Source organism: Nannospalax galili, unplaced genomic scaffold (genome assembly GCF_000622305.1).
Source record: "Nannospalax galili isolate Female #2095 unplaced genomic scaffold, S.galili_v1.0 scaffold2397, whole genome shotgun sequence".
Classification (NCBI taxonomy): domain Eukaryota; kingdom Metazoa; phylum Chordata; class Mammalia; order Rodentia; family Spalacidae; genus Nannospalax; species Nannospalax galili.
This window is the reverse complement of record NW_008339288.1, coordinates 215157-226625: the sequence shown is the minus strand read 5'-3', so window position 1 is coordinate 226625 and position 11469 is coordinate 215157. Positions and strand designations below refer to the sequence as shown.

The 11469-nt window shown below is 43.7% G+C and overlaps 1 protein-coding gene and 1 pseudogene across 1 annotated transcript in view; both read right to left on the bottom strand.

The window, feature by feature from the left end:
* Positions 1–4944: 4944 nt before the first annotated feature.
* Positions 4945–11469, bottom strand: part of LOC103734779 (zinc finger protein 709) — a 14750-nt gene continuing 8225 nt past the window's right edge. The window contains exons 2-4 of the mRNA XM_008833851.3: positions 10941–11067; positions 10701–10761; positions 4945–9807 (exon numbers count right to left, since the gene is read on the bottom strand). Of these exons, the coding sequence (XP_008832073.1) occupies positions 8688–9807; positions 10701–10761; positions 10941–11067 (1308 nt within the window). The 3' untranslated portion in view covers positions 4945–8687. The remainder of the gene's footprint in view (positions 9808–10700; positions 10762–10940; positions 11068–11469) is intronic.
* LOC115070520 lies at positions 6668–6805 on the bottom strand (annotated as a pseudogene).

Here is an 11469-nt window from a genome sequence, read left to right as displayed (position 1 = left end):
TATATATATATATATATATATATATATATATATATATATAGAGAGAGAGAGAGAGAGAGAGAGAGAGAGAGAGAGAGAGAGAGTGTGTGTGCACCATGGCGCATGTGTGGAGGTCAGATATCAACTTTGAGGACTCTGTTTTCTTCTTCCCACATGTGGGTCCCAGGAATTGAACTCTGGTTTATCAGGCTTCGCAGGAAGCACCTTTATCTGCTGAGCCATATTAATGGCCCTATTATCATGAATTTAGAATGTCTCATAAAAAGCCAGATGCTGGGCTGGAGAGATGGCTGAGTGGATAAGAACACTGACTGCTTTTGCAGAGGACCTGGGTTCGATTCCCAGCCCCCACATGGTGGCTAACAACCATCTGTAACTTCAGTTCCAGGGGATCTGACACCCTCTTCTGACCTCTGCGGGCACTGCATGACACGGGTGCACCTACCTACGTGCAAGCAATACACCCATAATAAAATAAACAATATTTTTAAAAAAGTCAGATGATAAAACAATCAATCATGACTTTCTGTGTTTTAAATTCAACACACAGACAACATTTACTAAGATCTACTTAGAGGGTCAATTTCTTCTGAAAGTAACTTTCTGTTCTCTGATGGGCTCCTTTCGAGTGTCCTGGCACCTACTTTCCCTTGCTCTTATGTAGATTTACACATATAAAAAATTAGACACTAAAATTTGCATCTGAGAGAGAAGTTGCAATTTGTCTTTCTGCACCTTGGTCACCTTTCTCAGTATAATATTTTCCAGTTGCATCCATTTTCCTGTAAATAATATAATTTCGTTTTTCTTTACATCTGAGTAATATTCCACTGTGTATATGTACTGTATGTTTACGATCCGCCCATCAGTTGGTGGGCACCTAGGCTGTTTCTGTTTGCTTGCTGTATCAGCTACTTTTCTGTCACTGGGATAAAACATCACGATCAAGAGCAACTTAAGGAGGAAGAGTTTGTTTTGGTTTACAGTTCCAGAGGAAGAGCCCATCACAGTGCGGGGGCTGGTGGCAGGCAGCCAAGCAGGAAGCTGAGAGATCACAACTTCCACTGCAAACATGAAGCAGATGGAACTGCAAGTGTGGCGTGAGGTAGCAGAAAACCTCCACTTAGTCCTGGGCGGTCCTGACCCCAGGTGTGCCTGCTTTGGCATTCTTCCAGCCACTCGCCTCCCCAGCAACACATTCAGAGCTTTTTAGGACCCTGACTACGGCCTAGCAGCATAAGCAAAACAACCCCTAAAGTCTAACCAAAATAACTACCATAGCAAGGTCTCACTGACCTCCATCTGGCCCAAACTGCTATGATTTTTGCCTTTATAAACTCTGTACCCTGGAGCTTCGGTGCTGAGAGAATTTCAAAGGTGCTAGTCACTCTAAGTCCAGTGCTTATCATTTATCAATAAAGGACCCCTTTTACTTGGCTTCTGCATGTGGTGGTGATCTGTAATCTCACCTGTGTTTAACAGGGCGACGCTATGAACTTGAAAAGCCCACCTCCAGTGACATGCTTCCTCCAGGAACTAAACCTCCCGAAACAGTGCCACCAGCTGGGGACCAGATGTTCAAATGGTGAGCCTGTGGGACATTTCTCATTCAAACCACTACACCTGCTGTTGTTACTAGAGCAGCAATGAACATGGTCAAACAAGTATCTCTGTGGTAGGACATGGAGTCCTTTGGTGTGTGCCCAGGAGAGGGTGGCTGCGTCACAGGGATGATTTATTTATCTTTGAGGCCTGAGTCACTCCCTCTTCCTCACTGTCTGAGCCCTCTGTGCTGCTTTTTTTGAATTGGCCGTCGCCCCACATCAGGCACTTTGCACATGCCATTCCCTGGCAGCCTGCACCCCCAGGGTGCCCTCCTCCCAGCCTGCCCAGCTCTTGTCACTCCTACCTCCCCTTCCCCATGCTCCTGTCTCCTCTGTCCACTGTGAAGCCATCAGAGCAGATGTCCAGTCTTTGCTCTTACTTTGACTCAACCACAGCCTCTGATGTTCCAGGCATGGCATATCCTCTGTGTGATAGCCAGCATGGCTGGACCCCCTCTGAGAAGGAGATAGCCTCTTGCACAGGCTTTAGGTACTGAGGCTGCTCATTTTTATGATCTTACTGTTTACAAACTATCCTGACTCCTTGTTAGCAAAGAGCTGACCAAGACTTGACCAAAACTCGAGGACTCCTTCCTCTGTTTCCCATTAGGTAGTGGCTAATCCATTTTCAGAAGACTTTTTAATATTAACCTTTAACTTAAAAAAAATTTTTTTTACATGTATGAGTATTTTTGCCTGTATATATGTTAGTGAACCCATGTTGTGCAGTGCCCACAGAGGCCAGACGATGGTGTCAGATGCCCTGGAACTGGAGTTATGGATGGTTCTTAGCCACCACGTGAATGTTGGGAACAGAACCCAGGTCCTCTGCAAGAGCAGTGTTCTTAACTGCTGAGCTATCTCCAGCCCCCACTTTTTTCTTTTTTCCCGTATTTTTGAATAGAACATCTTTATTTTTTGGCAATTTCATACATATATACAATGTATCTTGATCCTACCAACCCCCAACCCCCATTCTCCCTACACACTCCAGCATGTCCTCTCCCCATTTCAGTCCCTTGACCCCTTCATGTCCTTTAGTTTTGTAACCCACTGAGGCCCACAGTTGCTGACTGATGTGTTGGCTGCCCTCGCTGCAGAGTTCATGAATGCAGTGGCCACATCACCCCCCCCCATCCTCTTGCTCGTCCGTTCTTCTCCCCCCTCTTCTGGGATGTTCTGAGCCTTAGTGTGTGTGAGAGATGATGTCCTATCTAGGGCTGAGCACTCTGCAGTCCTGACTCTGAGCAGTTTGAACTGCTCTGTGTCTCTGCAGTTACAGCTGTCCACCACAGACAGAAGCTTCTAGAAGAACAGGCCAGCAGATGTCTGAAGAGGGCATTGGATCCCCTGGAGCTGAAGTTACAGGTGATTTACAACCACCTGACATGGGTGCTGGGGACTGAACTCAGTTCCTATATGAGTAGCAAGTACTCCTGATGTAACTAAATGGAATAAAGAAAATAGGGATTTTAATCCTTGTTTTCTCCCTCTGTCTCTGTCAGCACATTTCAGCTGACAAGTCTGTGGTTAGAACACTAACACAGCTGGAACCACTGGCCTTGTGACATGACGAAACTTCTTCAATTCTGTTTGTCTCAGGTGGAGGCTCCTGCAATGATTTTCAGACAGGATTTTTTTTTTTTTGGTAACATTTGTTTTCTTTCTAAATTTATAATAATTTGCCTAATTTTGAGACTGTACTGACAATCAATATGCAAGTTTCCTTCTCACTATAACCCAGTGCCCAAGATATAAAAGATTATGTGCTAGTTCCCTTTGGGGCTCAGAATGTTGAGAAAGGGGCGTCTCTGGGGCCAAGGCTGCAGCCTAAATCAGCCTGCTTCCCACATCTCCTGGTTTCCTCTTATCCCCAACATCCCTAACTGCTGAGCCATCTCTAACCCAGGATTCATTCTTTTTAATGAAACAAATTGTTTCTTTCCTTCTTTCTCTACCGTAGCACAGAATGGAAATCTAAGAACATGGAAACAATACCTGAGGGGGTGAGGATCTAGCTCAGTGTTAGGAATGTTTGCCTAGCAAGCGCAAGGCCCTGGGTTCGGTCCTCAGCAGGGGTTGGGGGACAATACCCATAGGTGACAAATGGACTTGGGGGCTTTGTGGGTCACTGGAACACAAAGCTGCAGCCATCTTTTACAGGATGTGAAACTGCCTATCCCTTTCCCACCATTAGCATATTCCTAAAAATGCTAAAGGCTAGGGCATGGGACATGGCTCAGTGGATGAAGAGCTCACTGTGTAAGCATGAGGACCAGAGTTCAGATCCCCAGAATCTACAAAAAAGCCAGAGTTTGGCACCTGCTAGTGATGAAGTGTTTGGGAGGTAGAGACAGGATCCTTGGGACAAGCTGACTGGCTAGATTAGCTGGAATTGGTGAGCTCCGGGTTCGGTGACTCTGCCTCAGTGAATAAAGTGGAGAATCATTGAGGAAAACACCGGGTGTCAGCTTTGGGCCTCCACACAAACACATGTGTATGCATACACAGACACATGCCACATATACATACAAGAAGGGGCAGTGGATGAAATTGCTAAAGTTGGGCCAGTGAGGTGGCTTAGTAGGTAAAGATGCCACCAAGCCTGACAACCTGATTCGACCCCTGGGACCCCCATGGTGGAAAGAGAACCAACTCCTCCTGCAAGTTGTCCTCTAACCTCCACATCTATGCCGTGGCGCACACACACACATTCACACACTCACATACATTCACACACACGCACACACATTCACACAGAATAAATAAAATGTAATGTTAAAAACGTCCTAAGGGGGCAGTAGAGATGGCTCAGTGGTTAGAAGCACATACTGCTCTTTGCAGAGGATCTGAGTTTGATCCCCAGCACCCATGTTTGGTGGCTCACAACAGCCTGTAACGCCAGATGCAGGAGATATTCTGCCCTCTACTGGCTTCCATGGGTACTGCATTCACGTGTCACATATGCAAATCTTAAAAAGATGGTCTGCTCCTTCCATAGTCACTCCTAGGGTAATCACCCTCTAACACCCAGAGGTGCTTTCAACCAGGAAAGAACTGTGGACTGATGCAGGTACCAGCCTGCTCATGGGGAAATGCAACCTCAGGTTAGTGTTTTGTTGGTGAACATACTTCCATCTCAGATGGTTAGTATTCCTCCTTTAGTGGGGTGTGTACTGTCGCTCACTGTATACACCAGCACTGTCTTCTGGAAGCCATGGACACTAGTACACCCGCAGGCACATACATTAGTGGTGTGCACCTTGCTAGCTTTTTATTCTGCAAATTAAGTAAGTTGAATCTCATTTGAAGATATTTTGGAAAAGCAAACTAAGAAATATTTCAGCATTTATTTTACTTTAATTTTTAAAATCATACTTGATGCACAGCAATACAATTTACATATTAAATACCATTATGATAGAATTATTTGACAGTTTTGAACAGAAGGGGAAAAATTTTCAGTTCACAAAAGAATTTAAAACAAGATCACTTTTTCAAAGTGGGTCTGTGAGAGATGAGAAACGCACTGAGTGGCTGTCTAACTCCTATTGCACCAGTGCTCAATGGGATTGAAAAGAAAGCCCGTTAGTCTGTGTGTCAAAGGAATAACACGCACTGGATTCTGGTAGAACACAGAAATGGTTCCTGCTACTTCAATACTCTTTACTTACTGTGCATGTGTGGAGGTCAGAAAACGACTTGCAGGAGTTGGTTCTCTCCTTCCACCATGTGGGTCCTAGAGTTTGAACTCTGGCTTGGTGGCAGCACCTTTATCCGCTGAGCCACCTCTCTAGTTCTTTAAGCATTTAGATAATGAGTAAGCAGGCTGGAGGGATGGCTTACTGGATAAAAGCACTTGCTGAGCAAGCACAAGGACTTGAGTTTGAATCTCTAGGACTCACATAAGAGCTGACACAGCTACATGGGCCTGTGGCATTGGGGGTTGGAGAAAGATGGATCTCAAGAGCTAGCTGACCAGCAGCCTAATCTAAAAACCCGTGAGCTTTTGGTACAGCAAGATCCTGTCTCAGGACAGTAATGTGGGGCACGACAGAGGAAGACACATGCCATCCCACTTTGGCCTCTGCATGCATGAACACGTACACTCAATTGCATGCATTACTCAAGCATACATGCACACATGCTCCAAAGCCAACCTAGATGAGTCAGAAGAGCAAAAGCAGATCCAAACACTGGAGCCAGCCTCAGTACACAAGGACTAAACCAAGGATGCATTTTCCTCTCTCTAGGAGAAAAAAAAAAAACTTTATATTTTTTGGACCCAAGTTTGCCTGTGTGTGTGAATACCTACATTCAACTTTATACACCTTCTTTGACAACACATGGGACCCTGGTGTGGTAAGGGGGTGGCATTTAACCTTTCACAGGGATTTAGTATGTTAAATATTGTCTTTTTTTTGGGGGGGGTGTCTTTTTGAGATAGGGTCTCCCTGCAGCCCAGGCTGGCCTGGAAATCACTATGTATACGAGGCTAATGTTGATCTCAGAGATCTGCCTGCCTCCCAAAAGTATTTTAATTCTTAAGATGGAAATGAAGATGTCCTAGGTTGAGAAAAGTTGGACTGGTAAGATGGCTCAGCAGGGAAAGGCACTTTGGCTAAGCCCAAACTTCATCTCAGGCAGCCACACAGTGGAAGCAGAGAACTGACTCCCACAAACTGTCCTGAGACCCCCACACTCATACACAAAAAGAATTGGAAAATGGTATTGGGACGGCCAGGTCTACCTGGCAGTCTCTAGGCACTCTGAGGCTCAAACACGACAAATGTCTTCCTCATACTGTCTTAAGTTAAGCCCCTAGCAAACTCTAACATGGAACTATCAAGGGAAAGGGTTCTGGATTTCCCACACTGAACTCAACCAAGACATTCATCTCCCACTCTGAATTGTATTGCAGTGCTATCTTAACTGAAAGTCACACATTTACTTACTTTCTCACTGCCGGGGAATAGCACTGAAATGGCACTCAGGGCCTTAAACATGCGACTCAGTCACTACATTGCTTAGCAACAAGCCTATTGAAAGTCAGTTTTCCTTTTAAAGGACTCAGTCCACCACACCACAAATTAAGCAGTTGAGTTTCTCACATTTGGGGAAATTGCAGGGTCAGCATATATCGTCTCATCTATGGGAATACCACCTTCTTGATCATGGCGTCTCCCCTGCCAGGTAAGTATGAGGGTCAACGTTCAAAGCAAAGTAAATAACACAGCTCTGCATAGTGGCGGTATTGGAGGCTATGAGGTTATTTGAGGCATGACTACTGCTAGGTGAAAAAATTTCCCCAAAACAGATGACAAAGGGGCTGGAGATGGTTCAGCACCTGCTGGTCCTGCAGGGGACCAGAGTTCAGCTTCCAGCACCCATACTGGACAGCTCACAGTCACCTGTAACTCTAGCTCCTAGGGACCTGACGCCCTCTTCTGGCCTCCAAGGGCAGCTGCACTCACATGCATGTACCCACACAGACACAATTAAGTCCCGAGGACAGTTAGAATTTACATTGAGACATTATGAGAAACATGACAAATGTACAAAGTGATACTATTTTTCAGTAAACATGCCAAAAAGAAAAAAAGGATAATATTTTCATTAGGAGACAAAGGTTGGAATATACAAAATAAGGGATGAAGGAAGCCACAACCAGCCAGTTGAGGCTTACAACAAAATTGAAAACATTTACAGTCATTTTTCACTAGCCCATAAATCAGTTATTTAAAAATTATGTTGATTAAACCTACACATATTTGAACTGCTTTTCATTAAAGTTTCATTTTACATCTAATTAATTAGTTAATTAACTAATATGCACATGCATTATGGTATGTGTGTGGAAGTCAGAGGAAAACTTGCAGGAGTTGGAGCATTCCTTCCACCATGTGGGATCTGGGAATTGAACCTAAGTTATCTGCTGAGCATCTTGCTGGCTCTTGAACTACATTTCAACTTATGCATGAATATAATTCTGTTAAAATGGAACAAGTAAAATTTCTTGGCAAAAGAAAACACTTGTATTAAACTTATGCACTGCCCAGGCATGGCGGTGGGCACCTGTGGCCCCACTTATATTGGAGAGGCAAGAATCCTGACTGAACACAGTAGGTTCAGACACAACCTGAGCACCACAGCATAACTGTCCTTCAAGTTAAAAAAAAAACAGCAAAATAATCTTAAAAACTCTCATACACCCTTGCTTAAAGAATGTAAGAGATTGGGAGGCAAAGGCAGGTCGACCTCTGTGAGTTCAAGGCCAGCCTGGTCTAGATAGCGAGTTCTAGGCCAGCTGGAGCTACAAGGAGACCCTGTCTCAAAAAAAAAAAAAGTAAGAGATGGATGATGAGGAGTGCTGTGAAATGTCTTCTAGACATGACATGGATGTTGCATCCATGAATTCAGAGCAGCTGTGGTTACCTGCATAGGATCAAACCAACATTGTGGCAGAGTCACTTAAAAAGAGAAGGGGCTGGAGAGATGGCTCAGCGGTTAAGAACACTGACTGTTCTTGCAGAAGATCCGGGTTTGAATTCCAGCACCCACATGGCAGCTAAAAACTGTAACTCCAGTCCCAGGGCACCCCACAGCCTCTTCTGACCTCCAAGGGCATTGCAGGACATGGGTGTACTTACCTACATGCAGACAATACACACATACACATTAAAAAAAAAAAGATTGTTGAGGAGGGTCTTGGGTGACCTTGGGATGGATATGATCAAGATACACTATGTACATGTATGAATTAAAAGACATTCTTTAAAAAAAAAAAAGGTGGTATGGAAAAGTGTCCATGTCCCCTGTGTAGTACTTTTCTCCAGTGGGGACCCTCAGACACTGAAAGGAACTGACAGAATGTTTCCCAGCATTCTTTAAACTCACAGGGTTTCAGTACATCGAATTGTTGCAAGTACTTGTGACTGAAATGATTGAAGGCTTTTCCACACATATTATATCCATAGGCTTATTCTCCACTGTGATTCTTTTTTCAAATTCATCTGAAGAGCTGGAATGTGCAAAGGCTACTATTCTCTATCACTTACATTTACTAGGATCATCCATCTCTAATCAACTGTGTTTTTTCATGTGTCTTCGAAGACTTTTGGAATATGAGAATGCTCTCCCACATTTTTCACATTTATAGGGCTGTCCGTTGTGTGTTCTCATGTGATTTTGAATGTAACTGGAACAACTGAAGGCTTTCCCACACACTTTACACTCATATGGTTTCTCTCCAGTGTGAGTGGTCTCATGGTTTCGAATGGAAGCAGAACATTTAAACGTTTTCCCACATTGCTTACATTTATAGGGTTTCTCTTCGGTGTGGCATTTTTTGTGGTTTCGAAGGGAATAAACATAAAGATAGGCTTTGCCACACACGTCACATTTGTAAGGCCAGTCTCCACTGTGCGTTGCCAAGTGTCTTCTAGCACAGTGGCCATTAGTGAACGTCTTCCCACACGTCTTACATTCATAGGGCTTCTCTCCAGTGTGAATTCTCTCGTGTGCTTGAACGTGGCTGGAATGTCTGAAGGTTTTCCCACACTGTTTACATTTATAAGGTTTCTCTCCAGTGTGAGCCCTTTCATGTAAGGTGACAGAGCAGTAACTCCCAAAGGCTTTCCTACAGTACTTACATTCGTACAGTTTTTCTCTTGTATGAAGCCTTTTATGCATGTGAAGGGAACTGGAAGTCCAGAATAGTTTCCCACATTCCTTACATTTGGGCAGCTCTCCAGAGTGACATGCTCTATGCTCTCGAAGGGACTTGGAAGAAGAAAATACCTTTTTACATACCTTACATTTATAAGTCTTGGGTGGACCATGAGTTAGCATGTGCCTTTCTACACAATAGCGATAAACGAAGGTTTTCTCACACAGCGTACATTTATATGGTTTCTCTCCATTGTGCATATTTTTATGTTTTGTAAGGGAGCTGGAGCATGCATAGGCTTTACCACATATTTCACATTCATAATATCTCTTTAGGTATTTCTCATAGTCACATGGCCTATGTTTTGAGTCAGATGTAATTTTCCTCTTTAAGGGTGACTGGCCAATGACACGGTGTTTATAAAGCTTTGATCCAGGCGTTTGCTTCTTTGCAATATTGCCTGAATTTAGGCTGGAGGTTCCTCGACATTGACAATTGTCCTTATGGTCACAGAGTCTCTGTACTACTTGGAGTCTGTAAAAATTGGGAAATACAACCTTAAGAGTTTGATTTATATTTATCAGTAGCTACTGGATTTGCATTTTGAACACTGACAATGTAGCCTTTTATGCCCTTTTGGGGTAGCTTTATTTTTTGAGACAGGGTCTCATTATGTATCCCTGGTTGACCTGAAACTCTTATGTAGACTGGGGTGGTCTCAAACTCAAGAGATCCACCTGCTCTACCTCATAAGTGCTGGGATTAAAGGCATATGCCACCAGACCTGGCTGGAGTAGCTTTAACATGAGTGGATTCAAGCTTTTGCAGGGTGACTGGACCATGGCTAGTGTTTTATTTTGAAGATTTATTTCTATTTTTTAAAAATTATGTGTCTGTGTCTGTACACAGGAATGTAGCACCTGGGGGAGGTCAGAAGAGGGAGTTGGATTCTCTAGGAGCTCGAGTTATAGGTGGTTGGGTACTGGGAAGAGTGGTATGTGCGTTTGACTGCTGAGCTCTCTCCAGTCCCCATGACTAGCATTAAAACAACAACATTCATCTGGAGTATCTTTTAAAAAATGTTTTTACAGTGTATATTTATATGATGAGTGGGTGGAGGTCAGAGGACAACTTTGTGGAGTTGGTTCTGTCTTTCTACCTTTACAAGAGTTTGGGGAATCAAACTCAGGATTGTGTGGTAAATGCTTTTATTCTGAGAACCACCTTCTGCCCCCATCTGGGGTATCTTAATACTGCTTCTAAGTGAACTAAATATCTACAGCACACGTAAGCACCTAGCATTTACTTGTAAAGCTTAGAGGAATTTTGGAAGAACAAATAAACTCAATATGAGCTGTCTTTAAAATTTTCTGACACCCAAAGATTCTCTAGAGAGACACAGCTGAGTCTTCGTAAATGTGAGTTACCTTAGATTTCTCTTTTGATTTCTGTAGCGACCTTTTAGATCTTGGTGCTCCCATTTTATTCCTGAAATGTAGACACGGAAGAAAAAAAAAAAAATCAATGAACGACTGAAAAATTACAAAGCGATCGTTAGATGCTGCTCAGGGCACAATGATGCCTGATTGACCACAGTGCACCCTTCCCAACTCCCAATCAGTGCTTGACAAAGAAATAGTGATGTGAAGTCATGACATCAGGCTTACCCACAAAGTCCAGATTCTTAAAGGTTTCCTGCATTACATCTTTGTAGAGATTCTTCTGGAAAACGTCCAATAAAGCCCACTCCTCCAGGGTAAAGGTCACAGCCACATCCTCAAAGGTCACTGCGTCCTGAAATATCCCATATGTTACCACAGAGGAGTGCAGTACTGGGGATTTGTTCTCAGCTTAGACAAGGTTCAAAGGGTACTGCCGACAGCAGGCAACAATTCCAGTACTTCTGGTCTGCCCACACAAACTTCCTCCCAAAGGACAACTGATTTTAAGCCACAGATAGTGCTCTAGTTTGATTTCTGTTGCTGTCAAAAAACACTGACTAAAAGTAATTTAGGGGAGAAAAGGGTTCATTTGGCTTACAGTTCCAGGCCACAGTCCATCATGGAGGGAAGTTAGGGCAGGAACTGAAGCAAAAACCACAGAGGAACACTACTTGCCAGCTCAGTCTCTGGCTCACACTCAGCTAGCTTTTTTTTTTTTTTTTTTTGGTTTTTTTGGAAGGGGGTTTCCCCGCCG